This window comes from Eublepharis macularius, chromosome 11 (assembly GCF_028583425.1).
Source record: "Eublepharis macularius isolate TG4126 chromosome 11, MPM_Emac_v1.0, whole genome shotgun sequence".
NCBI classification, from domain to species: domain Eukaryota; kingdom Metazoa; phylum Chordata; class Lepidosauria; order Squamata; family Eublepharidae; genus Eublepharis; species Eublepharis macularius.
The window spans coordinates 56,670,689-56,698,529 of NC_072800.1; the positions used below are offsets into that span (position 1 = coordinate 56,670,689).

General features: G+C 41.7%; 1 protein-coding gene across 3 annotated transcripts; it reads right to left on the reverse strand.

Annotated features, from left to right (window-relative positions):
- TMEM106B (transmembrane protein 106B) lies at positions 1–27,735 on the reverse strand. 3 transcript variants are annotated; one of them, XM_054991081.1, is made up of 8 exons: positions 27,451–27,735; positions 14,380–14,589; positions 10,148–10,211; positions 8,822–8,981; positions 8,569–8,709; positions 8,424–8,473; positions 8,027–8,080; positions 1–7,109 (listed from the first exon to the last, which is right to left on the reverse strand). In XM_054991081.1, exons 2-8 carry the CDS (start codon positions 14,585–14,587, stop codon positions 6,971–6,973), a joined length of 816 nt encoding a protein of 271 aa, XP_054847056.1. In that variant the 5' UTR covers positions 14,588–14,589; positions 27,451–27,735; the 3' UTR covers positions 1–6,970. The 3 variants fall into 3 exon arrangements, with proteins under 3 accessions (XP_054847056.1, XP_054847055.1, XP_054847054.1); XM_054991080.1 differs by lacking the exon at positions 27,451–27,735 and adding an exon at positions 21,666–22,118; XM_054991079.1 differs by lacking the exon at positions 27,451–27,735 and adding an exon at positions 21,341–21,408.
- Between the last annotated feature and the right edge of the window lie 106 nt (positions 27,736–27,841).

Consider the following 27,841-nt stretch of genomic DNA (forward strand, 5'->3'; position numbering starts at 1 on the left):
TGAATCCATAAAAGCACACCAAATAGAGCAGTTTTATTTTTCATGCTTTCAAATACTGCATACAGATCATTTGCCACATGATTACAGGAACAATTACATTTCTGAAATTACAAAAATAGTTATCACCTTTTAGTATTTCTATACATAAATTATATGCAATTTTGAACACTAGTAGTGGTTAATGAACAGAAGTCACTTTAAAAAAACAACGAACAGTAAGTAGGTCATTAAATTTCTGTTTTATGTAGAAATTTTTAAGATCCAATAAAATTGTAGGGCCTGCCCTACCTTTGCCAGCTAAGAACATGGCGATACAGCTTACGATGTGCCACAGTCTACATTGCAATGGGCTGAAAAGCCAAGAACAAATTTAGGAATATAGCTAGTACTCAAATCTTGCCCACTGCACATTTCATCTTAAATTAAAATTGATTACCCATATGTCAGCGCTTGCCCTCTGCAAGTACAACTGTTATTTGAAGCTCATTCAAAATCACAAGTTGTTTGATGAATTTCACTTGTTGCAAACTGAGGATATGGACATGGTGCTTGGAGCAGTCTGGTCGATATCCATATCCATGTTCAGCTCTTTTCCTCATGGTTCATTACATCTAGTGGCTCAGTTAAATCCAGAGAGTAGTGAATACATCATTGAAGGAGGAGATAGTGCCAACTGCCTTGAAGGCGACAATTATGAAACCTTCTGAAAAAGCCATCAAACCATCCCTGGACCCAAGCAATTTGAATAACAGCCAATATCAAATATACCACCACCACCCCCTTTTAACAAGGTGCTTAAACTTTTGGCAGCTGTGGAATTTCTGGCTTGTGTGTGTGTGTGTGGTAAGATGGATTATGTAGACCATGTCATCCCACTTTTCAACAGTTTTGGAACTGATACTACCTTTGCTGCTTATGCCATGAGACACAGGAAAAATGACCCTATTGGTTGTCCTGGACTTCTCAACAGCTTCTGGTACCATCAACGACAGCGTCCTTCAAGACAAAGGAGGTGTTGGAAGTGCCATGTTCTGATGGTTGGTGTTGCTATCCAGCCAACTGATATTAAAAGGTGGTTCTGGGAAAAGGTGTTATAATTATTTGTAATAGGGTTCAGTCTTGCTCCTCAAACTATTTCTGCAGGGTTCAGCCTTGCTGCTCATACTATTTAACATCTACTTGAGATCACAGGGAGAGGCTATCAGGAGATTTGGCACAAAAAGCCATCACATTAAGATACATAACTGTATTTTTTCCTTCTTCCAGGTGACTGAGTGAGGCAGTGTATTTCCTGAAAAAGTATCTGATGGCAGTAACAGGCTGGAGGAAGGCCAGTAAACTGAAACTTAACCTAGAAAAGATTGAGGTACTGTAGGTTGTTAATACATCCTATTAGTCTGAGAAGTCAACCTGTGTTAAATGGAGCTGTATTCTTCAGAACACAGAAGTTCCACGGGGCATACAAATGGAGGGTCTACCAGGCCTTGTCTGCAACTACTAGAACCTTTAAATAAATTTCAGCCTGTATGCCAGCCGAGTTCCTTCCCTGGCTGTGTAGCCAGTTATTCACTGGCCCAGGTAACGTCCATATTAGATTACAGCCACATGCTCTATTTTGGACTGTCGTGGAAAATGGTTTGGAATCTTCACTTGGCACAGAACACAACAGCAACGTTGCTATTGGCATAAACTATAAGGAACAAATCTCACATTTTTACAAGAGCTATACTTCTGGGCACAACCTGAAGCGTTAATTATTATCTGAGAACAGGAGATTTCAAGGGCTTCCCACTCCAATATAAGCCTGCCGATCAGTTGAGAACATCTACAGTGGCTTTGTTGTGTGTGCGCGCCCTCAGAATGAAACAATGTGGGTGACACCTCTCAGCCCTCTGCTTTATACCAACTCTGTTAAGGTTTCAACACCACCTAAATCATTGTTCCGTTAATAATCCTGTTGCTCCTCTCGCCAACGTAATTTTAGTCTGTTCTCCTTTCACATCCCTTCACAGGTTTTAATGCTTTAAAATTTAACTCCATTGACTACCTATCCGTTACCATGCCCAGTTCAAGGTATTGGCTATCATATACAAAGCTTTTCATGGCCTTGGTCCAGCATACCTATGGGACCACCTCCCTCCCTATGTGCCTCCACAGCAGCTTCTCTCCTCTGAGCCAGGTCTCCTGCAGGTGCCACCCTGCACGTGGGTGAAATCAGCAGCTGCCCATATACATACATTCTCTGTGGTGACCTCCACCCTATGGAATGGCCTGCCTGAGGTGGTCAGGATGGTCTCCCGGCTGTCTGCAAATGGTGCAAAACTGAATTATTCAAAAAGGCTTTTCTACTCAAATAGAAGGGCTGTATTATAGGGAGCTGGTCGAAAAGAGATGCTTCACTAACAAGTCAGGGACAATAGACTTCACCACTATGTTGCCTTATGTACTACCTGTTGCTTTAAGTAAGTGCACCTATGTACTACCTGTTGCTGATCCTTCTGGGTAGTTCTATGTTGTCTAATCTCAGTCCTAGAATTGCTTATGCTCTGTTTCAGCATTTCTTCAACCCGGTGTTGGATTTTTGCTGATGTTATGCTTTTGTAAACTTGCAATGTTAAGCTTTTATAAACTGTACTAATCTCACACTATGTAATCCACCTTGAGTCTCAGTGAGAAAGGCAGACTATAAATGACATTAAATAAATAAATAAAAATATTGCTGATGTTATTGTTATTGGTCTGTTGAAGTTTTCCAGCTACTTTTAAAAATTTGTTTTCTTTTACAGTAGACTTATCATTGGTTTTTGTTTTATATTTTTAACTAGAAATTAAAAGCCCAATAACTGCTGCAATGAGAGTACAGGGTTGAAATATTTTAGAAATATTCCAGACTTGAGAAATAATGCAAGGTTTCCCCCCATTTGTGGCAGCAAAACTTTAAATCAGATTCCTAACATGGTGCCCATAGGTACCATTGTTTCCACCAACACCTTTCCTGGTGCCCACCAAGTGTTTTTAGAAAGTGGGCGTGGTCAGGTGGGGCTTTGTCCCACCAGTGTTTCTGATAGGCCAGTGGAGATTTTAGTGGCTGTGCAGATTTTTAAAAACATTGCTTTAACAAAAGCTGCTACCACAGCACGAGGATCTTCACTGTATGACTGAAGGTAAGGTGTGACAGTCATTTTGTAGCTGGCTCAGCCTAGGGTTACCAGGTCCCTTCACTCTCCCGGCAGGAGATTGGGACACTGGCTCCTACCTCCCTTCCTTCCCCTTTTCTTCTTAGCATACATGTGCGCGTACACGCTCCTGGCTGGTGTGATGACGTTACTTCTGGGAAGTGACATCATCACATGTGTCAAAGGGTGGCCCGGGAGTGCTCTGGCGCTCAACAAAGAGCTGAATCTCCCACCTGTGGGCCTGATTTGGCCCCAAACAGGCCCACTGTGGGGCATGGGAGTGTGACACTGCAGGGCGTGGGAGTGTGCCGTGCCGGGGAGGGGGGGTGCCTGAGCGCGCGCACTCCCATGTGGTGTGATGACATCATGTGGGTCAAAGGGTGGCATGGGAGGGCTCCTGCGCTCACCAAAGGGCTGAATTCCCACCCCCCGTGGGCTCGATTTGGCCCCAAACAGACCTGCTGCGAGGCATGGGAGCACGCCGCTGAGGGGGGTGGGGTGGAAGCGCACTGCGCCACTGGGGGGTGCCCCGTGGGGGGTGGGGTGGAAACACGCTGCGCCGCTGGGGGGATGCCCCCCCACTGGCCAGGTAAGTGGGGACGGGGGTGAAGGTGAAAGCAGGGCATCCCCCACCCAGGCGGGAGAAAGCCAAGGCTAGCTCAGCTTCCTGCAGCAGCCATTTTGTAGCTGCATCCACAACATTGTATCAGAATTTGAAATGAGTCCACAGGATCAAAAAGGTTGGGGACCCCTGCTTTAAACCTACTACAGGTTACAAATCCCAGCGAGAAAAGTATATTCAAGACACATAGATAGGAGGGCAATGAATAGCACTTTGATTCTGCCTACACAAAAGCATGCAATATGCTAGATAGCTCTGTCCATCTGTTTTTATCTTAAAGACACTCTCAATTTAACAAAAAACCCATGGCAATACAACACGAGACTGGCCCATGCTTTACATAACGCACTGAGTCTCAGATGATTGCAAGGGTTTCATTTCATAGGCAGCTTATATAAACTGTATCAAAGCATGTTTGTATCAGCAGCAATAAACAGTTACAAATTAAAGTACAGCAATGTTAACAGCACACAAACATATATAGTAGAAATGCAGGAAAACCTCTCAAAATATACTCTAACAGAAACAAAAGCAGCCTTGGAATGTCAAATTTTATGGAATAAAAGTGTGAATACTAGTCTTTTAAGAGGTGTAAAATAATCATGATTGTATTTTGAGTATACCCCACTATCCCAAAATTAAGTTAACATACTACCTAAGTAATACTCTATAAATTATTTATTTTCCATCAAAAAGTACATTTAGTGGTACTACAATGCAGTCCTGAGACTGCAAAATTTTATCCAACCAACTCCCGCTGAAAGTGCAAAATGCCTCTGCTACAGACTGAAAACTTAAGATTTCAAGTAACAAGCTGGGTAATGGGTTTTTGTCTTTTCAACCGCATAGCATCAGCTGGCCAAAATAAAAATACCTACTGTGAAAGAGGTGTACATATATTTACTAATCAAATTCCTGAACATTTTCCATAATGCTAAAAGTGGGATGCAAATGTTGAACCGTGATACACAATTTTCAGACAATTGTACAGCATCACATATGAACCCGAGAGGCAAAAAAGAAGTTTGTGTATAGTTCAGTTCTGGTAAACCAAATGTGCTGCGGGACTCGCACGGTTCTTTAAGTACTCTTGCCTTTTAAGAGCAACCACTGGAATAAGGTTGGCAGTAGAATGCATCCGTTTAATATTATTACTATTTGCAGTCAGACTCTCTTCTCAAGCGTTGGTAGTGATAAACCCTTTGTAATTCATTCATGAACTTCATTTTCTTTTCAAGTTTGAAAGTGTTTAAGTGTTTATCTCCATGAGAAAAAAGTAACTACATAGTTACATTTGTCCCATCAAGACTAATGAGACCATTACGCTTAACATGGCCCAGAGTTATGGCTACTATTGAGCCTGAACAGATATTTTAATTAGAAAAGTAGACACTCATACAGATGAAAATGCAGCAAATTGAAAAATACTGCAACTATGCAACAACAAAATTCATTTTTACCAGGTGGATGCAGCTAAGATTCACCCCTACTCAAATAATATGAATAGCATAGGAGCTGTTGCAGAACGAGTCCATTGTATACCATTCTATTAACAGTAGAAGTGAAGTGATAATAAAACAGGTCACATAGACAGTATTATTACCATATAATCATGGATAGTCCTGGAAGTAACCACCCTAGTTGGCCTGCCTACACAACTACTCCCCTTCAAGTTACTGGAATGGCATGGGAGCATCACCACACCAGCGATCTTCCTATTTAATTCAGTACTGAAACAATGTCAAGTGTAATTATACTTCAGCCCTAACTGACCCTAGGCACGTGAGCTTTTAAAAAACATTTGTTCTAGATCATCAACTCCCATATCTGAAAAGTGAGAAAACGAATGCTTTTAGCAAAAAAGTCTGAGTTCAGATTCATGTATTTTGAATTCCCACAAAGCTGTCAAGAGTCTACAGTTAGTTAATACCCCAGTGGCAACTAAATGATTTTAAAACTAAAACACAAAATTTGGAGATCTGAAAGAAGCACATAATTACATTATGCCAATCAACAAATTTGGAAGACATGAAATACATAAAAGCATGTTTTGGTTTTCCTTAAAGTTTTGTATGTATGTATTGTTTTTCCAACACAAAATTTTATGCATTACCTACAGTTTACTCTTCATCTTGCACCTATCATTCTGCTACTTGTGTGTACGTGTTTACATATTCAATCTATGCAAAGATTTCAAGTGGATCACTCAGATTTGTGGAATTAAGGCTGTATCATGTTCTCTGTCTGTAATGGAATTTGTAAAAAAATCCTAGTACAATGATATCTGAATGGGTGTATGGTTATTAAAGCAAATATTAGCTTCTAAGATCAGCACCTGAGCCCTGGTGAGTAATCCTGTTTACAAGATGAGTTGCATGGCCAACAAGGGAAATGCTTTTCTCAGTGGTGGCACTATGTTTGTACAACTTCCTCCCATTACATCTGGCACCTTCTTTGTTCGATTTTAGGTACCAGGTAAGAATGTTTTCTTTCTCCAGGCTATTCATGATCTGTTTTTTCAGCTGGGCGTGGCTGGTTTTATTTCTTTATCTGATTGGTTAGGTTTTGTTGCTACTGAATTTTAAATTAGCCAAGTTTATCTTATTATTTTTATTTGCTGTAAAAGTGATTTTAAATTTTAAGTTGCTGTTATTTTTTCTGTTATTGTTGATGTTATTGGGTTTAAACTGATTGTTATTAGTTGTTTTATTCTTGTACACTGCCTCAAGAACCTTATAAGGTTTTAAACAAACAAACAAAATAATGCTTTAACACAGCAAAAAATGTTTCGATACATCAGATGTACAGGCTGTCATCTGAAATAATCGTAACCGAAATAACTATTTTGTAATCAACTTGTTTTCTAAGATAATACTTGTTAGTGACTCAGTGTCATTTATACAATTATGTGTTTGCACGCTGATGTTGTGAATCCATGTATGAAAATTCACTGATTTAACTTTCTTCCTGACACCCTGACAGATACTTACATAGTAAAAGCGGAGGAAGAAGTTCTCATTTCTGATAATATACACTTTGCTCTTTTTCTGCTCATGTTTCAAATCCTTCAGGACAGCTAAGCTATATACATATACCTTTTTAAGTTGTTCTACCAAATATGACAGGAAGTTCAGCACTGATGAACCATCTTCTTTCCCCATCTCTGCTCTTTTTACAGAGGCGGCTGAAGGACATTTAGATACTCTGTCTGCCCCTGCTGGTACGTTGTGTTTCCACCACAGTCTACATACTGGTATCTCTCCTGAGAAATTTGTTCAGAATGGCCAAAGTAAGAAGTTGTCACAGTCACTCTTAAGAAAAGAGAGAGAGAGAGATGTAGTTTTTAAGTATATATAAACTCACAGTAAGCTAATTTTAAACCTTCAGTTCATAAAAATAGAAAGAGATCATCTTACTATCAGGTGCATGTGAAATCGGAGCTTTAGAAATGAGATTACAGAAGAAAAAGTATGAGTAAAACAGAGCAAGATTAATTTAACAGCATATTATGATAGAAAAGTTTTGTTTCTTCTTTTCTAAAAAAAATCTAGCAGAATTAAGATAATTAGTGCGTAAATCTTTCCAATCCTCTTCATCCTCTTCTGTCACAAACTAGATGCTAGAGAGGCAGTCTCCCTTTGTACCAATCACACTCCCCCATCTTTTCTAAAACATGTTTCAAGTCTGAGAGCTGAAAAGGGATTACCACTCCTTCCCTGCTCAGATCATAAGGGGGCGGGTTACACTGATGCCTTTCAGAGTGTCCCTGTGGCAAAAGTTCATGATTATACACGCACATTGCATGAGAGTTAACAAATCAACAATAACTTTCTGCCAATATAACTACACTTTTCTTAGCCATAAGGAGTTGGACTTATAGGCTGTTTTTTTAGGGAGAAGACCCTGTGTCTTTGGAATTCTATATCAATCAATATATTTGATAAATTTAAGAGTATGCTTTTTTATTACAATTAGCACTGTCTTCCAATGCTTGGCATTATCTATTAAGTTTGATAAATATTTTTTATAGAATGTTATGGGCTCAAGGTTCTTGTATTTTGTAGGTTACTGATTCCCACACAATATTCAAATAGTTACTTATATGGGAAGCCGTTTAATTCTTCCCCCACATTTCAAAGTACACCATTACCAATTAACCAACATCAACAAGCAAGATAGATCCGCATGTTGCTTTTAGGTTAACTCAAAATATATAATCCATACTTACTGCATCATTACTACTATGTTATGGACTTTGATAGAGGGTAGGGTACAAAATTCACTGTAAGGAAAAAAAGAACAGATCAATGCATATAAAATGAACAATTTTTATTTTTCTTGATAGCCAAATTACACATACCCCTATAGTTGCCAGCTCAGGGCTGAGAAATTCCTGGAGATTTGAGGAAAGGCAGAATGTTTGGCATCAGCAAGGATGTGATGCCGTAGAGTCTGCCCTCCAAAATTTTCATTTTTTCCAGGGGAAACAATCCCTGTAGTCTGAAGATCAGTTGTAATTCCAGGAGAACGCCAGGTCCCACCTGGGGTTTAGCAACCCTATTACCCATTACTGTTACCCTACTGTTTATATCCCTCTGAATTAAAAATGAGAGAGAATCACTTACAATATGTAGCTCATTTCATCTTGTATAATTGCAGGTACCATGTAGTCAATCTAGAGGGGAAAAAAATCTGACTAAGAACCTGAAACAAAAGACTGCTGTACCAAAACTCAGCCACAGCTTCTGTTACAAACATAGTCATGTTTACCTGTTTCATATCTAGTGGGCCAATGTGAGTAATATTGTTCAGCCGTGCTTTCCCAATAACAGTCTTTGAAAGTTGCACCTGGGCTGTAATGTTTGCAACTTCAACAGCATAATAATTGTTGTTCGTTATGTTCAATGTGTTCTGCAAAGAAATAATTTACAATTCTAGATGAATAAAGCTGGCAGGATTTTTAGAAGACACACTAATTACCAAACATGGAAGGAAACAAATGTTAATATAATAATGATCTTACCGTAATATTTAAATATATTATGTGCTTCGGTGCTTCATAGCTGACATATACCGACTTGACTCCAATATATTCCACATCAATAGAGCGAGGAAATAAGAAAAATACTGCCAGTCCAGAAAGCAGTAAGCATACAATTACAGAAGCAGTCACATAGAGCTTTCTGCAGAAAACCAGGATGGAGAGAAAGAAAGTTAGGTATCAACAAAAGCTCCTGTTTAAATTGGTGGCAGTCCCTCATGTTTTCCTTGCATTCTAAAGCTTTTTAACAGCACAGTCCTAAGCATATTTACTCAAAAGTAAATCCTACTGTGTTCACTGAGGATTACTCCCAGGTATCTGTACGCAGGATTGCAGTTTAATTCACTGATTTTCTTGGAGAAGTCTTATTCAACCAGCTACCCTTTCACCAGTCTCCCATTTTAGAAAAAGCTGACATTTTAAAGAGTGTGGTGTGCGCACACACAGGAGATGCTCCTCTCTTCCTTAACTCCAGCAAAGGCATTAAACAGCAAAAAAGTCCTTCAAAAGGAAGCCCCTGAAGGCCACAAGCAAGACAGGAAGCACAACCTCTACAGCACGGCATGGTTCTTTCTCCATTAGGACAGATCATCTGCACTTGCTGGATTTTGGGTCAACAGCAGGGCTCCCAGCAATGCAGCCCAACCCACATCAGATGCTATTTCAACAAAAACATTCCACGTGTATTAGGTTAATGAATCCACAAGAGTCAACTCAACAGCAATATAGAAAATTAGTACTTTAGTACTTCAGAACTATTCTTCAAAGTACAGCAAATGCTGGTATCTGGAACGGGGGCTGCTGGTTAATCAAGCATGCCTATACTCAAGGTTATTGCTTTGCCCCATCTATACTGAGGCAACTGCAGCAACCAATTCCCACTTCGTTTGGGATGTCACAGCAACAGCACCCGTGCCTTGTGGGACCCTTTCTCTCCCCAAGCCATCTCATGCAGCAGGCAGTCAAGTCTTCCAGCTGATCTGGAGCCCTCTGGAACAACTGGTTCCTGATAGCTTGAGGAAGGCCAATTGAGAAGTATCAGCTGGCAATGCTGGGTTGTTAGAAGCCCAACAATGGCTAGGGACAACAAACTGGCTGACTGGAGAGGTGGGAGTAAGCCTCAAGCATACTCAAAGACATGGGTGTGGTGGCTGAAAGGAAGAGCTGCCCTCTGAGACATGCTGCTTAATTGATCATTCTGAATAATCAAATGCTGTATAAAGTTTTTTGCTATGCTACTTTTGATACCAGAATACAATGGTCAAGAAGCTACCAATACCACACATTCACATTGTTAAAGTGACTTACGTTCTTCTTGGCCTCAGTCTTTGATCACTGTATGGAATCAGGGCAACCAGCTGGTTCTCTTGTCCTAGAAATAAAAAGCAGCCATTCAGAAATTTGAGATTTCTCCATTAACTGCAGCAATAAAAATACATAGGCTGTGTGTGGCATAGTTCCAACCCCCCCTCACAAGTTATAGCTGACTTATGGCGACCCCTGGTGGGGTTTTCATGGCAAGAGACTATAAGAGGTAGTTTGCCATTGCCTGCCTCTGCAAACCTGATCTTCGTTGGAGGTCTCCCATCCAATTACTAACCAAGGCCGACCCTGCTTAGCTTCTGAGATTTGATAAAACTGAAAACATATATCTCTATATATATGTAATTCTAAACCTAGTCCGATAATGCAAAACAAAAAAAGCCACATAATATGGCTATGAACAGATGGAGGTGGGGTCTGTAAACCTAGAGAAACTCCCAGGCTTGCAGGAAATTTTTTTTTTAAATGGGTGGGGTTACAAAAAATGGGAGAAATGTTGTCTGTGCAAGCAACAGACAATGTAAAGGAAACAGTTATTGAGATGCTAATGGAAATTGGTAGAGCAGGAGAAGTTACATGGGCAACAAGAGTCAGCAGACAGAGAGAGAGAGAGACCTCAGGGTTGTAGGCTCAATAAAAATGTAAACCCAGTGAGCTGCAGCAGTGAAAAAGGCAAAATCTACACTGCGGATTATTAGGAATGGGACTGAAAATAAAACAGTATTATAATGCCTCTGTATAGATCTGTATAGAATATTGTGTGCAGTTCAGGATACTATTATCTCAAAAGGATGCTGCAGAGCTGGGAAGAGTACAGAAGAGGGCAGCCAAGATGACTAAGAAGTTGAGGCAACTTTCTTATCAGGAAAGACCTAAGAGTCTGGGACTTTTCAAGTTTAGAAAAGAGACAGCTAAGGGGGGATAGGAGAGAGTTTTATAAAATTATGCACAGTGTAGAAAAAGTAGACAGAGAGAACTTTTTCTCCCTCTCCCAAAACATTAGAGCTTGAGAGCATCCAGTGAAGTTGAGGGGCAGTAGATTCAGGACAGACAAAAGGAAACACTTTTACATAACAAGTGGTTAAAAGGTGGAATTTGCTGCCAGATGATGTAGTGATGGCCAGGCACAGACGGCTTTAGAAGAGAATTAAACAGAATCATGGAGGATAAGTCTATCTGTAGCTATTTAGCTATGACGATAAAGAGAACCTCCACATTCAGAGGCATAACCCTCCAAATGCCAGGAGGCAACATCAGGGAAGGCCTGGGCCTCTATGCCCAGTTGTTGGTCCTCCAGAGTAACTGGTTGGCCACTATGTGAGACAGGATGCTAGACTAGATGGACCACTGGTCTGATCCAGCAGGGCTCTTCTTATGTTCAAGTGGGAGGAAGGGGAAAGAAGGCAGATGACTGGTCACACTGCCACCAAGCACAGGAGAAACTGGATGGGCATTAAGGCAGTTGCAGTGGCCAGAACAAAGAGGAGGCAGGGTCATTTTCTCCTCTCTTTTATAGTCACTGTCCCTGCCAGGGAGAGAAGTCTGACAAGAAGTGGTGGCTAGGAGGAGGGGGTGCTGCTGCTTTTTCCTTCTTCCTCTCTCAGAATTTTCCCCTCTGCAGCAGAGAAGGTGAACAAGCAGTGGTGACTGGGAGGAGGCAGTAGTGGCACTTTCTCCTTGCTCCCATCTCCACCTGCTGCCTCAGTCCCTGCTGGAGAGAGAGAGAAAAAGTGAGCATGGGTATACAATCTGGGTTTGGTAACCAGCTTGAAAACTGCATTTATGCCAATCCAGTATAAGCTGGTTAAGCCATATCACATGCCTGAAACCCAGGCTGGATCTGGGCATCTGGACTCACCGGGCCAGATTATCCAGCTGTAGGCAAGCTGCCATAGTCAGCCTTTGTGGCACCAAGAGAACAGCACAATTGGAGGCAAGCTCCGTGCCGCTGCAGGAGAGTGACGTGAGTCTGGCTGAGTGGGAGAGGAGGCAGCAAGCAGAGTGGATTCCCATCTTATTCTGCCCCTCTCCCCTGCCCAAGCACTAAAAGAGCTCCTTCAAGCATCACTTCAAGCTGATGACCATCTTTTAAACTTCATGCCTTGGTAAGCCTAACCCCTCCCCTTCCTTCAGTAAAGAGATTCTTAATGGGATTCTCTGATTTGACAATAAGCTTGTATGGGAATAATGTTGTGCCCGAGAGGGAGGGGTTTAAAAGCCTTGAAAATGTTTCCTCCATAGGAAACAATGGAGAGTGGCTGGGGATAGATTGATCGGGGTCCACAGGATTGGATCCCACATTCCAATCCTCCTGAAATTTGGGGGGTGGGCAGTATATCAGATACTCAGGAGTATGTTGCCTGCAATTTTCTCAGGCAAAAGTAAGAGAAGTAATAGTTCTCTGGGTTATCTTTGCCAAGGTTCAAAAGAAAGGAGTGCAAATATACCCACCCAATCTTACAGGGGTATACACTGAAAACAGAGCACATAGGTGCAGCAGTTATAGTGTCAGACTAGGATCTAGGGGCCCAGGTTCAAATCCCCATTCTACCATGGAAGCTCAGAGATCCTGGGCCAGTCACACACAGCCTAAACCACCTCCCAGGGTTGTTGTGAGGTTAAAATGGAAGAGAGGAGAACAATGTAAGCTGCTTTGCGTTCCCACTGGGGAGAAAGGCTGGGTATAAATGAATAAATAATAAATATTTTAAGACAGAAATTCAAATTGGTATACTAGACTGTCAATTATTTGCATAATTAAATATGACAGAATGCAAAATAGACCGAACTGACACAAAAAACAGAAACATCATTTGGGAGGCTTAAGTAGCCTTGATATTATTGGAATAACTGTACTGGTATTTTTCTGAGATTTGTAAAAAAAAAAAAAAGTACAAGTTCAGGGACAGAACAAAATAGTATCCTGTTAGAGAACAACCTAGGTATTCCCCCTTCCATCCATTACAAGAGGAACAGATGTTGTATTTCTGCCTTTAAACAGAGACAAAAAGGCCAACTTACTGTCAGGGTATGTTTTGAACTGATAATCTGGACAAGCCCTTAATGTTGTTCTGTGAGAGAAAAAAGCCTTGGATTATTTGTATCCTGTCTTTCCAAAATCTACTTGAGGCAGCTCACTGGACTGTTAGTGGGGAAAAGAGGAAATTTTGGGGATGTGGTGGGGGGGGGGAGTGGACTGGGAAGCGTAGTTGAAACAAAAGTCAGTAATGGGGTGGGAAACTCAGGTGGCAGAAAGGTTAAAGGATCAAGATGCAGGGATCTGAAGAAAGGTCAACCAAAGAACACTGAGAGCATTACTTAGAACAACTAGGATAAAACCTTATGGAAGTTGTATATTCCTTTTAGCAACAGGAATCTGATGAGCCACATAGATTCGTGGATAAACAGGTAATGGGATTGGCAAGGTGCAGAAGTGGCAGAACAGAAAGGCAGAGGCAGCAGGTGTTTGTGTGAATGTGTACTGAATATTGATTTCAAATAGCCAAAGAACTGCTACAGACCTCTAGCAGCTTTTAATTTGTGCACTCTGCTTACAAAGCATTTGGCTAAAGAAACAGGAAAACTGGCTGGATGCCTGCGCAATGGGAGAGATAGACATACAAGCCTTACAGTGCAATCTTAGCAGAGGTACAATCGTCTAAGCTCACTGACATCAGTGGGCTCAGAAGGGAATATCTCTGCTTAGTCTAGCATATTGTAGTGGACAGCATACTGAATTTGGATTATGAAGGCCTGGGTTAAAATCCCTGCTTAGCCATGAAGTTTATTAAGTGACCTGTGGCCAGTCATTGCCTCTCTTGTCCTAACCTACTTCACAGGTGTTTAAGAGAGTATAAGAAGGTAGCATAAGTGCAATGTGAGCGCTGTAAATGGTTTTATTGATTACATTTTCTGACCACTCAAGTTAAGTCCAATTGCAATAACAAATACTACAACTGAAATACTCTCAAAGTAGTGTGTGTTTCTCAACAATTGCTGTATATGAGAAATAATGCATGCACACAAACACAAATCAAAGAAAGCAAAGGTAGAAGTTTTTGACTAATATTGTAGATCCAAAGGAGATAAATAACACACCAGATTCTTTCCAAAATACACTGTCATTTGGTGTCTAACGAGTACTTAAAGAAGAAATCAAAAACATGTTTTAAAACTGTAGTAATTGGTTAAGTTGCTTATGTGTATCAAAAACATACCCCGTGGGATTCTCCCTGTTCCCTGACATGTGGGACACGTGACGCTATCTCTTCCTGTAAATTCAACATAAGGAAACTGCGACACATCTCCACCTCTTCCATCTTCACTGTGTGATTCCGAATGCACTAAACCATTCTTCATACAGTCAGATGAACCACCTCCATCTTCTCTAGATACATGTGAAGGTAATGAAAAGGATTTCCCCATGTCTGATGGTGAAAAAAGTTGAGAGAGACAATTTAGAATGTTAGGCATTTACTGTTGTGGACCTTGTTACAGTGAGCTATTAAACTATTTTTATAATTAATTCTAAGATTGCACTGTTTTTGTTTCAGTCAGGCATTATGGGTACTACTTTCTGGTGGGTGGCCATGTTAGTATGTAGTAGAAACAGAACAAAATTCAAATCCAGTAGCACCTTAGAGACTAACAACATTTTCCAGGGTATAAACTCACTTTGTTAAATCCAAGTGAACTTTGACAAGTATATCTGACAAAAGAAGCTTTGACTCACAAAAGCTTATACACTGGAAATTTTTGTTAGTCTGTATGTGCTACTGGACTTGAACTTTGTTCTGTACTACTTTCTCTGATCAACAATCAGATGACCAACATCACTAGCAAATAGCAAGATCAGAGAGTCCAATTTGGGAATCCGCTGTCAGACATAAGATAAATCATTTCCATCTGTCCATTTTTCCAATTCATAGCAATTCAGAGTTCAAGAGTTTAGTTTTTTATTTATTCTACAGCTCCCACAGCTATGGATTGTTTAGGTTACATTTTAATAGTGAAAAAAGATGCACCACTGTTCCTTCTCTCTTAAAAAGCAAGGTAAATATTCAGACTGGCATCAATAAAGATAATGCATCTCTGCAGGAGCTTGTAAGTACAGCTACTTTTCAGTATTTAGAGCTAAAGATACTTCCACAATATAACTTGCTAAATATAAGCAAGCTAAGCAACAGAACACGATTTCTTACTAACAATGTAGCCATGGGAATATGGGCAGAATGTTTTATGACTATAAGACTGGCAAAAACGCTGTTAAGAAAAGGCTTGGAGAACAAGAGAAGGGGAGAGAACTTAAAGGGAATGACATATCTGGGAACATGAACAAGTTCCCTTTGCTGTCTTGGCCCCAGGCTCAGGTAACTCTTGAATAATAATCCTAAAAATATTCCATGGGGAAGTAAATTTTAATGTGATGCTTCCAAGTAACACCTAATTTAAACAATGTTTAATCATCATCACTAACCATGATTTGTCATCCTACTTAGGATCCCAAACATAAAGTGAAACCGTGGTTTAGGTAGTCATTGACGAAACACAGGTACAGAGATGTCCAAGAAGCAATGTCTTTGTCTTTCAGGCTCTTTAAATTATGCCTAGAAACTGGCAACCAGTTAAGTGATTTCTGAACTGGTAAAATGTGAACTTTGCAATCCATGCCACTGAGAAACTTCTTTTAAGAAGTATTCTGTATCATTTGGACTTTCTGGAGAATCTTCAAAGGTATATTTTAACAATGTGATCAAAGCATCACTATGATTAGCCAGAGTTATCCAAGGATCTCACTTCGCAAGGAAAAGTTACAGCTGGTGCCTGAGCCTCCATCTGTAAACACAGATCTGATAGCAACACCATGCTGTAATCCTGCTCTTTTAAAGGGAGTACAACAAGCTGACTCCTTAACCTCTGATCAGTTACATTATTAGCCAACACCACCTGTCTTGTCTGGACTGAAGTTCAAATATTGGTTCTTATAATCTCACTACTCTCCCCAAGCTTGTTTTCAAGACATCCATTGACCCACCTAAACCAGATGTCAAGGACCTGAGCATCGTAAGTGTACAGATAACGCTTCACTCTAAATCCCCAGATGACCCTTCTTACGAGGGAACAATGTAAAATTATACATACAAAATCTTGGTTTTAGAGTCTTCTTCCTAATACATGCATGTGTGTAAGATGCCTTCATCACAGCCAACTCACAGTAACCCCATAGGGTTTTCAAGGCAAGGGCATCAGTGTAGCAACCCTGGACTTCCTCAGTGATTTCCCATCCATGTGCTAACCAGGACTGACCCTGCTTAGATTCCAAGAACCGACAAGATTGGAGTAGCCTGTGCCATCCAGGTAGTACAAGTACTTCACACTTTTTCTTCAGTGCAGTGATATATATTGGAAGTAAGAGGCCTGTGAGGTCACCTCACATACGCATTGTGCAAGGCAATCTGTGGAGACCATACCGTATGCATTAATGCCACATAGTGGGTTGGATTCAAGCAGATTTTCACTCAATTTTACTCAATTCCACAGTCCCTGTCCAACATTACTTCTGCATGTTTAGGGCCTATGATTTTCAGCATAGCTGTTTTGGGTGGTCAGCAGTGATCCCTCCTTCCTTTTTTAACCAATGGAAAAGTTGGTTGAATCCAATCCATTTCCCTTCCCTCTTTCCTCAATCAGGCGTAGGGAGGGTTAATGACCAGAAGAGCCAACTGGAACTTTGGACTGGAAATACTAAGCCACAGCATCTCTAAGCAACCCTAGTGTTTAGGGTACCGACTTTTCCCTGCTGTGCCTTTAACAGCTGTGTGAAGGATATGTTCAGTATGCATTGAACAATTTGAAGAGCTGCTAAAGAAGTTTGCAGCTACACATTGATCAGAAGTCAACTCACAGCTGACCAGAGTCAGGTTCTCATCTCCCAGTGCTTCCCTGGATCACAGCCTTGTTGTGCTGCAACACAGGAAAGCATGGGGGAGGGAGGGGGGCAGAACTGACAGGGATCAGCTGGGAATGGTCTTCTAAGCCACCCTTCCCTCCCCAACTGCTACACAGCGAAGTGATTGGCTTCTGATCTCCCCATTGCAAGAGGGAGAAGAGAGGCAGATAGTTTCTATTCCTCCAAGCTGGGGGTGGGGACCTAAAAGCAATGCTTCTGAACGTCCCATTGCAAAAAGGAGAAGAAAAAGAGACTACATATCCTTTTCTCAGCAGCCTAAGCAAGCTGCTTTTTTTCCTTCAGGAAGAAGAGAAGAAATCTGTCCCCCCACTATTCCCCACCTCCACAAAACTCTTCCTTTTCTCTACAGCCCAAGGTGACAGCTTAGGGTAGGAAAAAGAGAAGAGGAATCCACTGAGCCTCTGATACCCACACCTCAGTAGGGTTTGGGGGGGGAGGGGTGTTCTTTTCCTCTCTCTGATCCCCCAGTTTCTTCTAGTAGGGTTGCCACTACCCCATCTGGAACAGGCTTCAATATTTACCGGATGTTGGGGAAGCTGGTGAGCCTCTGAGCATATACAAAGTTCCAGCATGTGACCAGGCATAGGCTCATAAGTAAGGGTTGACACAATTTAACCAAGAAAGGCTGTTATTGAACTATAACAGATTACAGAATATAAAAAGCACACGAATTAGTGAAACAGCTCTTACACACTGTTTGTGACTACAGAAGAAAACAATTTGCTACTGTCTAACTGTCACCTTAAAGATTACCAGAGTACCTTATTTATCTCCTGCTTGAGACCAGCATCTGGAGAAAGAGGCAAACCCAGTCAGTCAGACCCTCTGTCCTGTGATCCAACATCTCACCAGAGCAGCTCAGCTACATGGCTGCAGGGACTTTTTGTACCCTCTCTTTCCCAAGGGGCGGGGGAGACTTTCCTCCCCTAAAACCAGCCTAGGCTTCATCTCACAAGTCTCTGGTTTTTATGATGGCACCAAAAGGCTATAACAACACACAATCATTTATCCCAAGTTACCAATTTCTCCAAACATCTGAAGGAGAGGTCTCAAGTGGAGCAAATGGCATCTCAATAGCCCTGCTCTTCCTGACTCCAGGTTAACTCACAGCTTGATTATGAAAAGGTGAATCAGATGCCAGTTTGATATTAAAAGGCTTATACCTGAACAAGAACACCCCAATTTGCTGTATCTCAGAAATCCATAATGCACCAAATATTACACGATAAAGATCAGAAGAATCTGACTTCCAGCTGATCCCTGTGATCAGCTGGGAGTTGGCTTTTGATGGCTGCAAGTAGTCTATTCCTTCAAAAGAAGCAAACAGGTTGTGAACACCTGGATGGTCTGCCAGTTAATTAGCTGCCTGATTGCTACTGGCAAACACAATATGAACCAAAGTGGAAGGTGTTCGAGCATTCTTCCTGACAACCGTATTATCATACGAGTCCCATGACCTAAGAAGAAAACATACGCATTTTTTAACTTAATGCCCCCCTCCAAGTTAGGCTCACCAGGTCAACACTTCAAAACTTCTCATAAAGTAAACTATCACATTGGACATTTAGATATAATACCACATAACAGGAAATCTTAGATCGTTGCCTGACAGCCATGGTGAAACAACAAATTGAAATTGAACCCCGACAAGACTGAAGTGACGCTTGTTGGGAAGGCAGAGATCTTGAAGGACATTGTACTCTCCACTTTCGATGGAGTTCGTCTGACCCTTAAAGACTCAGTTAAGAGCCTAGGGGTTATACTGGATCCAGACTTATTACTAGAAAAATAAGTTAAGGTAGCGGCAAAAAATGCTTTCTACAACCTCACTCTAGCCTGGACGATGGCTTCTTATCTTGACACTGCTGACCTGCTATGCTATGGTAACATCAAGGCTTGACTATTGTAATGCTCTATACATTGGCCTCCCATCTAAGTTAACTAGGAGGCTCCAATTAGTGCAAAATGCTGCAGCTTATTATCAGGAGCAAGCAGGAGCATGAACATCACTCCCATCCTACAGTTGCCCCACTGGCTACCCATCATTTACCATGCTCAGTTCAAGGTATTAATTATTACATACAAAGTTATTCAAGGCTTTGGTCTGGCATACCTACGGGACCACCTCCCTCCCTATGTTCCTCCATGGCAGCTTCGCTCATCTGAACAGGGTCTCCTGCAGGTGATAGGCTGCACACAGGTGAAGTCAGCAGCAACCCATACAAGGGCTTTCTCTGTGGTGGCCCCTATCCTGTGGAATGACTTGCCTGAGGAAGTCAGAAGAGCCTCCACTCTCCTGGCTTTCTGTAAATGATGCAAAACCAAACTATTCAAAAAGGCTTTCCGTAAATGATGCAAAACCGAACTACTCAAATGGGAGGGCTGCATTGTAGGGATGGGGTCTCAGATGCTTCACTAACGAGTTGGGAATCATAGAATTCATCACTATTTTTACCTTGTATATTATCTGCTGCTTTAAGTATGTACTCCTATGTACAACCAGCGCTCCATGTTGTCTAATGTTAGTCCTAGAATTGATTATGTTTTGCTCCAGTATTTTTTCTACTCTGTCTTGGATCCTTGCTAATGCTATGTCTTTTAAACTTGTATCTGTTTACCTTGTTACCTTATTGAAATATACTTGATACTGATTGTATTAACCTCATATTGTGTAATCCACCTTGAGTCTCAGTGAGAAAGGCGGACTAAAAATGACGTAAATAAATAATAATAATATTGGACATTTAGACATAACACCACATTGGAACATTTAAACATACGGCACTGTGGTGACTTCAATAGTTATCTTGAATGATAAATATTTCCTCTGGGTACTCCTGTGAAACCAAATACTAGTTAACACTATACAGAGCAGTTCACTATCCAAAGCTGTTTGTTTGATTTGGGTCAGGGGATTCTTTTCCCTATTTTTACAACTGATATTTCAAACTACAGCAAAATCAAACAATGAAACAATTTGGCCTGGTGACTCAATATTGACACAGTGCCAAAAACTATGAGTATGGCTTGCCTGTTAGACACACACCATGGTTTCAGTTCTAAATTATGGTTAGTGCAAACCACAAATTAGCACAATGTTTCAATGGAATCTGTGAAAGCAAAATAACTGAGGCCATAATCCTACGTACAACTAAGCCCCACTGAATACAGTGCAACTTACTTCTGAGCAAGCAGTAGGCAGTAAACAAGTACCTCTTAAGTTTTCTGTGGTCATTCCTTAAAGAGGGCTACTCTCACCTACAAAAACTATACAAATTGTCCTGCAATGCATTAGGGACAGAAATATACAGCAGCTAAATGCTTAACTAAAGATTTCCGAGTAATTTCATTGTCACTGAAATTATTTCCAGTGGCCATATCCAGTTTTTCTTAGGAAAAATAGATACTATATCAAGCACTCAATATTTAGCTCCCTTGAGACTTTTGTAGCTCTACTCATGAAGATAAATCCTGACTAACAATCTGACCAGCTCTTTATATGAAACAAATGTACCAATATTTCATGATCACTGACAGGGTCCTGTCCCTCCAAGTTCCCCCCACAAAGAAAATTAAGACAAACAGCTACTCTGCTGTGCTTCCTTGCTTTATTAGCAGCATATAAGTAATTATTTAAAATGACTCTCATGAAAAGAAGTAGAGATGAAGTCATATTTTGGCAAGCAATATAAACGCTGCCCCTTAACAAGCTCTACTTTTCAGACACCCAGTATGTACAAAGGCTTGCTTCTTTGAGACCAACCCCCCCCCCCTCAGTATGTGCAACATGTTAAAAAGTACAAAAAGTATCAGACCTCGGAAATCAGAGGTGGAAAGTAAAGGAGAGTAAGGGAGATAAACTGACCGGCACCACCTTAAGCAGTTTTTCCGGTTGCAGGTAACTGGCTCAAAGCAAAACCCAGACACAGAAGCCACAGTACCTTTTCTTGGCGCTACCCTCCAAAATACCCACACACAACAGTATTCAAGTTCCTGAGTTTTCCAGAACTCTTAACCAGGCCGGATGTTTTTTTTAAAAAAGAAGGGAGATGTTTTAGGCCCTGTCCTGCCAGTGTCTTTACTTTAAAAGCCGAGAACGCGCAGCTCTGCACCGGTGTATACTGTGAGGGGGACATTTTTCATCCTAGGCCCCAGCCTAGCGAACTTGCTCGGGGCTCTTTACAAAATGGCAGTCGGCAACTCCTTACCATCCCTCCTCCGCAATCCTCGCACCATTTCTGGTTCCCTTCATACCTTCAACCTTTGCAAGGCTGAACCTGGAAGGGGGGGGGGGGCTGCAGCCAGATCCAGGCGCAACTAGCAGTTCGGTCTGAATATCGTTCCCAGCCCCTCTACGTGCACACAGACGCCCCACCACCATCCACATTTGCCCGACGTGCAAAACCCCCTTTCTCTCTCCCCAAAGACTAGAGTCACTCGCTCCAACATTCAACTTCAACTCAAAATGCGGCCCCGCCCCGCACTCTAGGCGGAGGGAAAGGGTTTCCGAGTTTTTTGTTCAGCATCCCTCACCTGCTCCCGCTGGCCGCGCTCCTGCTGCAGGTAGCTCCCACTTGCCGATTTCGGTGCGTCACCGGCGGAGGAAGGGAAAGACAAAATGAGGCAGAATCGATTGCGGAAGGGGGGCAATGAGGCACAGCATTAACCGGGGGGGGGGGGGCAAGGGGCGAGCTACCCCAGATTCAGTCAGCTCAGCACGCGTGCGTGGAGGAGCACTTGGCTATTTCTCGCCCAAAGGTTGGCGAGGCCTTGCTGTGACGCAGGGGCTACGGATGAGATAGGGGCTTCGCCACCATGACGGACTTCTTCTCACACACGTACACCCAGTTGCACACTTGCAGGGAGCAGCTTCAGGGAAAGCCAGCGGCCACCAGTACAGCTGGTCAGGTCACGTCGCCCAGTCCCTGTCCCTCCCCAGTACATCGAGGTGGTGAGCTCCCCACGGAATAGAGAAAAACATCTCTTAGCAAAATGCCTGGGTTCATGGGAGTTGTAGTGAAGGATGCTTGAACGGGAGGAAGGCTGGGCTTCTCATTTCAATGCTTTAAACTACAGCTCCCAGAATACTCCACCACACCCCCTCCCAATCTCCAAGCAACTGTAATACTGCCTCTTCACCTCTTGGTTTTAGAGAATCCGAGGAGCCTGGTTCTTGTCTGCGCTAAGCAAACAAACCCAAGCAACAGGAGACAGTGATGCACATGCGCTGATGCAGAAAAGAGACCTAGCCAAGATAACAAGTCCCTTGGACTTATTTAGAAATCTCACTCCTAAACAGAGTTCCTTTTTGGGAGGACTACAGAAAGGAGTAGGAGCTGTGTGTAGCACCTACCATGAAGAATTATTTTGGCACGTTTCTAGTTCAGTACTACAGTTGAGAAGGAAGAATTCAAGTTTTGAATAGTGAGAGAGCAGGAATCAAACATCTTTGTAAGCCACTCCTATCGCCTGAAAGTTCTGCCACAATAATGTCAAGCGAGTAGGTCTGTGATCAGGAAGAAGCACTCTGCACATGCTCAAAGGCATTCAGATCATTATTTTCTCAACACATTTTAGAGGCAAGTCCTGATATGAAAAAAGGTTCTTGGGCAAAACTTTAACATACTCTGATGTATATTAATTCCCTCTGAGAGTGGGGTAGAGAGACTGAGAGCATAACACTGAAAGCATAATAGAATTTTTAAGTCAAGCACTGGAAGGAGGAGACAGTATTCTGCACTTTAGAGTTCAGAACACTTGGGGAAATCTAACTCATATTTAAGAATCTATTAAAGGAATAAATATTAGTGGAGTCTGAAGAATACAGGAAATATTCCACCCTCCCACTTCAGTTTAAACAATGCTATGAGCCCCGTGGCATAGAGTGGGCCCAAGCTTTGCTCATGACCTGAGTTCAATCCTGGCGGAAGCCAGGTTCAAGTAGCTGGCTCAAGGCTGACTCAGCTTTCCATCCTTCCAAGGTCGGTAAAATGAGTACCCAGTTTCCTGGGGGTAAAGTGTAGATGACTGGAAGGCAATGACAAAACCACCTAATAGGTCATGATGATACACCCCCCCCCCCATGGATCAGTAATGACTTGGTGCTTGCACCTTTACCTTTATATACTTTATAAACCACTCTGAGTGGGTGTTAAGTTGCCCTGAAGGATAGTATACAAATCAAATGTTGTTGCTGTTGTTATATTCAAGGTAGTCAGTGAAGAGGAACACAATTTGTGCAGGAAAGAAGGGAAATGAAGGAAATGTACCTAGTACTAATAGCTCTTCAATTTAATTTAACTAGTGTTTCTCTTCTAATATATGCTAGGTATCAATGAAGAAACTTGTTCTTTACTAAGAGATAACTGTTCTATTTGTTCTATATGTTATTTATAATCCACCTTTCTTACTGAGACTAAAGGCAGATTACAGAGTGAATCTATTATTCAGTGCATATTCAAAATGTGAAATTTCCATAGCTATCCCTAAATGTGGTTTGAAAAAGGATTAAAAAGCCATACACTTGCTACTCTGAGCATGGTTCTTCCCCAAGCAAACCTGACATGCATACACAGGATTCCCTTTAGGGCATGAAGTCTTTCCCCACTGCATTTATGTCCATATGCCCATGGAAGGAGAGTTCATATCTATAATTTTCAATGGAATTCCAATGTGTACTGAAATTTAGTTACTGAAATTATGAACATTTCTTGTAAGTATGAAAGGCAGTAATTATTTCATATTTACTAGGGATATTCAATAGTAAGTTATTAGTATGCTTTCCCCATCAAAAAGAATAGTTAAAAAGAGAAATATGCATGAATTTTTCCTACCCAATACATGCTTAGTGCTATGTGGGGATTCTGAGTTGCATAAAACTGCAATCTCTTGGTCATATAATCATTAATTAACACTGAACATTAGCTAGACTAGAAAAATGTGATCTTGTCTTTGTAGTGCAATTAACAGGATTGTCATTTAGTTTTTTAAAAACTATCCTTGTTTCTATACCCACAGCAAGCAGGTCTTTTTTTCTAGCATGGAGAGATAATTTGTAGAGAAAGCTTTCTACTGGCTAAAGGTGCAGGCAGAAGGTCACCAAACCCCCCAACCCCTACTTGAACAAGTGTAATTGTGTAAATAATGCAGGGCTGCTGCAGCTTTCCCAATACATGCAAAAAATGTATATACAATGAAGATTCTATTAAAATATATTTACCATCTACAACTGAGAGAGAGAAGCATTAAGGGGTACATATTAAAGAGACTAAAATGGGGACTCCCCAGGAGTCCTACCCTACTCTAATGCTGTAGTTGCTCCACAGTGAAGGGAAGGCCCTCTGTACATTTTTAAAATTGAAAACATCTATACTCCACCTTCTATAAAACATGGATCTCAAGTTTATGACTTAGGATAAAACTGTAAAATAGAAGCAATAACTGATAAGGATGAAATAAAACAGCAAATATTGACTGCACTAATCTCACACTGTGTAATTCACTTTGAGTCTCAGTGAGAAAGGTAGACTATAAATGACAAATAAATGACAGTAGAGTTAGAGTCTCTAAAAACCTTCAACCACAGGATTTTCACTTCACTAAAACGTCTTCGTTTTAAACAGCCTTTAGAGAGTAAGAATCACCAGCTGGGTATTTTGATACCAGGTGAGCAATTCTGGGGAGGAAGTTGCACTGGCTCTGCAGCATTTCACCTGTTCCAGGGCTTAACCCTAGTACTGAAAACACATGCTTGAATGATTGCTTCATACTAATTAATCAGCACCACTTTGCCTATGGTTTAGGATGGGTTTTTTTCTTAGTGTAGAATAAATGTCTGTGCAGCTGAGTATTCTGGAAAGATATTCTTATTCCAGTTAAGGACAGTAATTATACAGATAACAAGCGCTCTAAGCAGGGCTCATTTTAAGGGGGAACGCACAGGAACGCATTTCCGGCAGGTCCCCAAAGAGGTCACATGACAGATGGCCCCGCCCACCTGACTCTCAGCCATTTTGGGCCCATTTCGGCCTGGATTGGGGCCAAAATGGCCCGGATTGGGCCTCTGACAGGTGGTGGATCACTCTCCCGCTCAGCGGTGACCCAATCCTGACCATTTTGGGCCTCTTTTTGGCAATTTTCATCCCCTTTTTGCCATTTTGGGCCCAATTTGGGCCCTGAATGGCCAGGATTGGGTCCAAAAGCTAGGATAGGTGATGTCAGGGGGTGTGGCATATGCAAATTGGTTATGCTAATAACATTTCTGGTCCTGGCAAGGGGTGTGCCATATGCTAATTAGTTATGCTAATGAGTTCCTCCAGCTTTTTCTACGGAATGACCCCTGGCTCTAAGTATTTTACATATAATAATTCAGTCCTCACAACTACCACCCTGGAAGGTATGTCAGTATTACAGATTTGGGGAAGAAAGAAGATGAGACAGGAAAACTCTGGCTTTCTTAAGGCTACCAATGGTCAAGTTAGAATTTATACAAAAAACACCCTTTTGACTAATACTGTATTTTTAGCTATTAATCTATATCCACATTCTAAGCTAATCATTAATAATGGCCACTTATAAAGGCATAATTAACCTTTCCCATCCAGATCTATGGGAAACAGTGAAGGCAGCCTATAGTCCTGAGCACAGGAACCGTCCCAGTATTCAGTCAACCCACAGATGCACAAGCTGGCCACCCCCTGCTTCTGCAGAATCTCCAGTCATTTGCGTAGTGTAAGCATACATTTCCTAACTGTGATCTGGAACGATTGTAAAGCATTGTCCCCACCTTGCTCTCCCTCTCTGTGCATCGACGGAGCTTAGGGCTAGTGTACATGTCGCAAGGGTCTACTGTGTACATAAATTTATTAGTAGAGCATCTATTGTGCCCAAATTTAGGGTGCGGAGGGAAACAGCAGCCAGTTATGAGGCCCTTAAGTCAAATTTTGACAGCTTGTAATTAGGGCTAGGCCCTGGTACAGGTAAATGTGAACAACTGCCGCCCCACAAAGCTCCCCACAAAGTGTTTTATTTAGCACTTTTTAGGCATTATTCTCTAAAATCTTTTAATGACTGCCTAGTTCCAGCAGTGGCTGAAAGTTTTTCCAGATGTTGATCATATAATCTGTATAGGCCTTACTTCATTTACAAGATTTTTATGGCTGCTCTTTTATAGTGTGTATTTAATTCTTATAGTTATTTTTTTACTAGTTATAGTTTTACTAGTTATAGTTATAGTTATTTTTTTACTAGTTCCAGATTATACATTTACATACACTGCTAGCAAAAAGACTGTTGCTATTAGAGTCTTTGAGTATGTTGTAACATAAAGCCAAACTCCTCTGGATCTAGAGCAATCCAGCATCTCAAGGTGTTTGTTTTGGCTTGGTCTACTATATAATCTTCTATATTTTTGCCCTGTTTGTATCAACCTGTATCAAACTAGCTATAGTATACCATATTTTCTCCTGCAGGGAAAGCCGATAGTCCCAACGATTATTCTCTTGCTATTGGAAACTGCAGAGATCAACAGAAACAGCAGTTTTATTTCTGTGTTGGGGATATTTTTTTTAAAAAAGCAGTATCCTAGTTTGTGATTACAAAATATTCTTAGGTCTACTCAGTTCAGCTATTAGCTTCCCACTGGGGATTAAAAAGTGCATGCTTGATATTCCTGCATAGGCCTGACCCTTAAGAAAACCAGTTCTAGCATATGGAAGTTGGAAATATGGTACTTATTGCTCTTTAGTTTCCCTACAACTGCAATTAAGCAGTAAGTTACTGCACAGTTGTGCCCCCAAATGAGGGTGAGGCTTATTCCCAGGTAAGAGTACATAGGCTTGCAACCTTGTCTAGGTAGGGAGCGGGTAAACGTCGGGTCCTTTCTTTCGAAAATACTTTTGTGTTTTCGCTTTTTGCTGTCTGCTGTGATGAAGTCCTTTGATGAGCCCTAAATTTCAGACTCACAGGCCATGCTTTTAGAGACCGAAAAAACCTCCTTGTGGCATAACAAACAGTCTCCTGCTTAGAGGTTTAACGAAAAGAGAACGAAGGCGGGGACGTTTCACTCCAGCTAGCAAAACAAACCCGCCCTCATCCCCTCACAAAATGGCAGCCCGCAAAACCCCATCCACGTCTCTCCCCGCCGCCTCGCGGTGTCTCTTCTGCCGCCTTACAAGGTGGCCAAGCGCCCTGCCGCTCCCTCCGTTCACGCTTAGAAGCGACCTGTCACGCTTAGAGCAGGCGCGAGAGCGATTCTTTCCACAGCAGCGTAAAAGACCCCCCACCCCTTCCCACGCTGCCCAGCATGTCTGGAACTCACCCAACGTGCTCCTTTCCAGGCACAGGGAAGGACAGCGAAGGGTGTTTTGGTTTGTTTGTTTGTTTTTAGTCCGCGTCTCTCGCCTGTGAAGCAACCAACAGCAGCTACTCTTGGTAACTAATACTACTGAGCATGCTTACTAGCAGAAACAGAAGCGCCGTGCCCTCTTGTTGCCCTTGCTTGGGATCAGAATTCCCTACCCTTCTGGCAACGCAGGCACAATCTTGAGGAATAAAGCAGCCCCGCGTTTGCAACGTGATATTTCCACGGAAGGAAAAAATAAAAATAATATTAGTTGTATGAAACTGCACCGATGCTGTTCAGCAACCCTACGGAGCTGGCATGTGTGGAGCATGCTCAGTCTCTCATGGTAGTCCTTGCCCTTACGCTG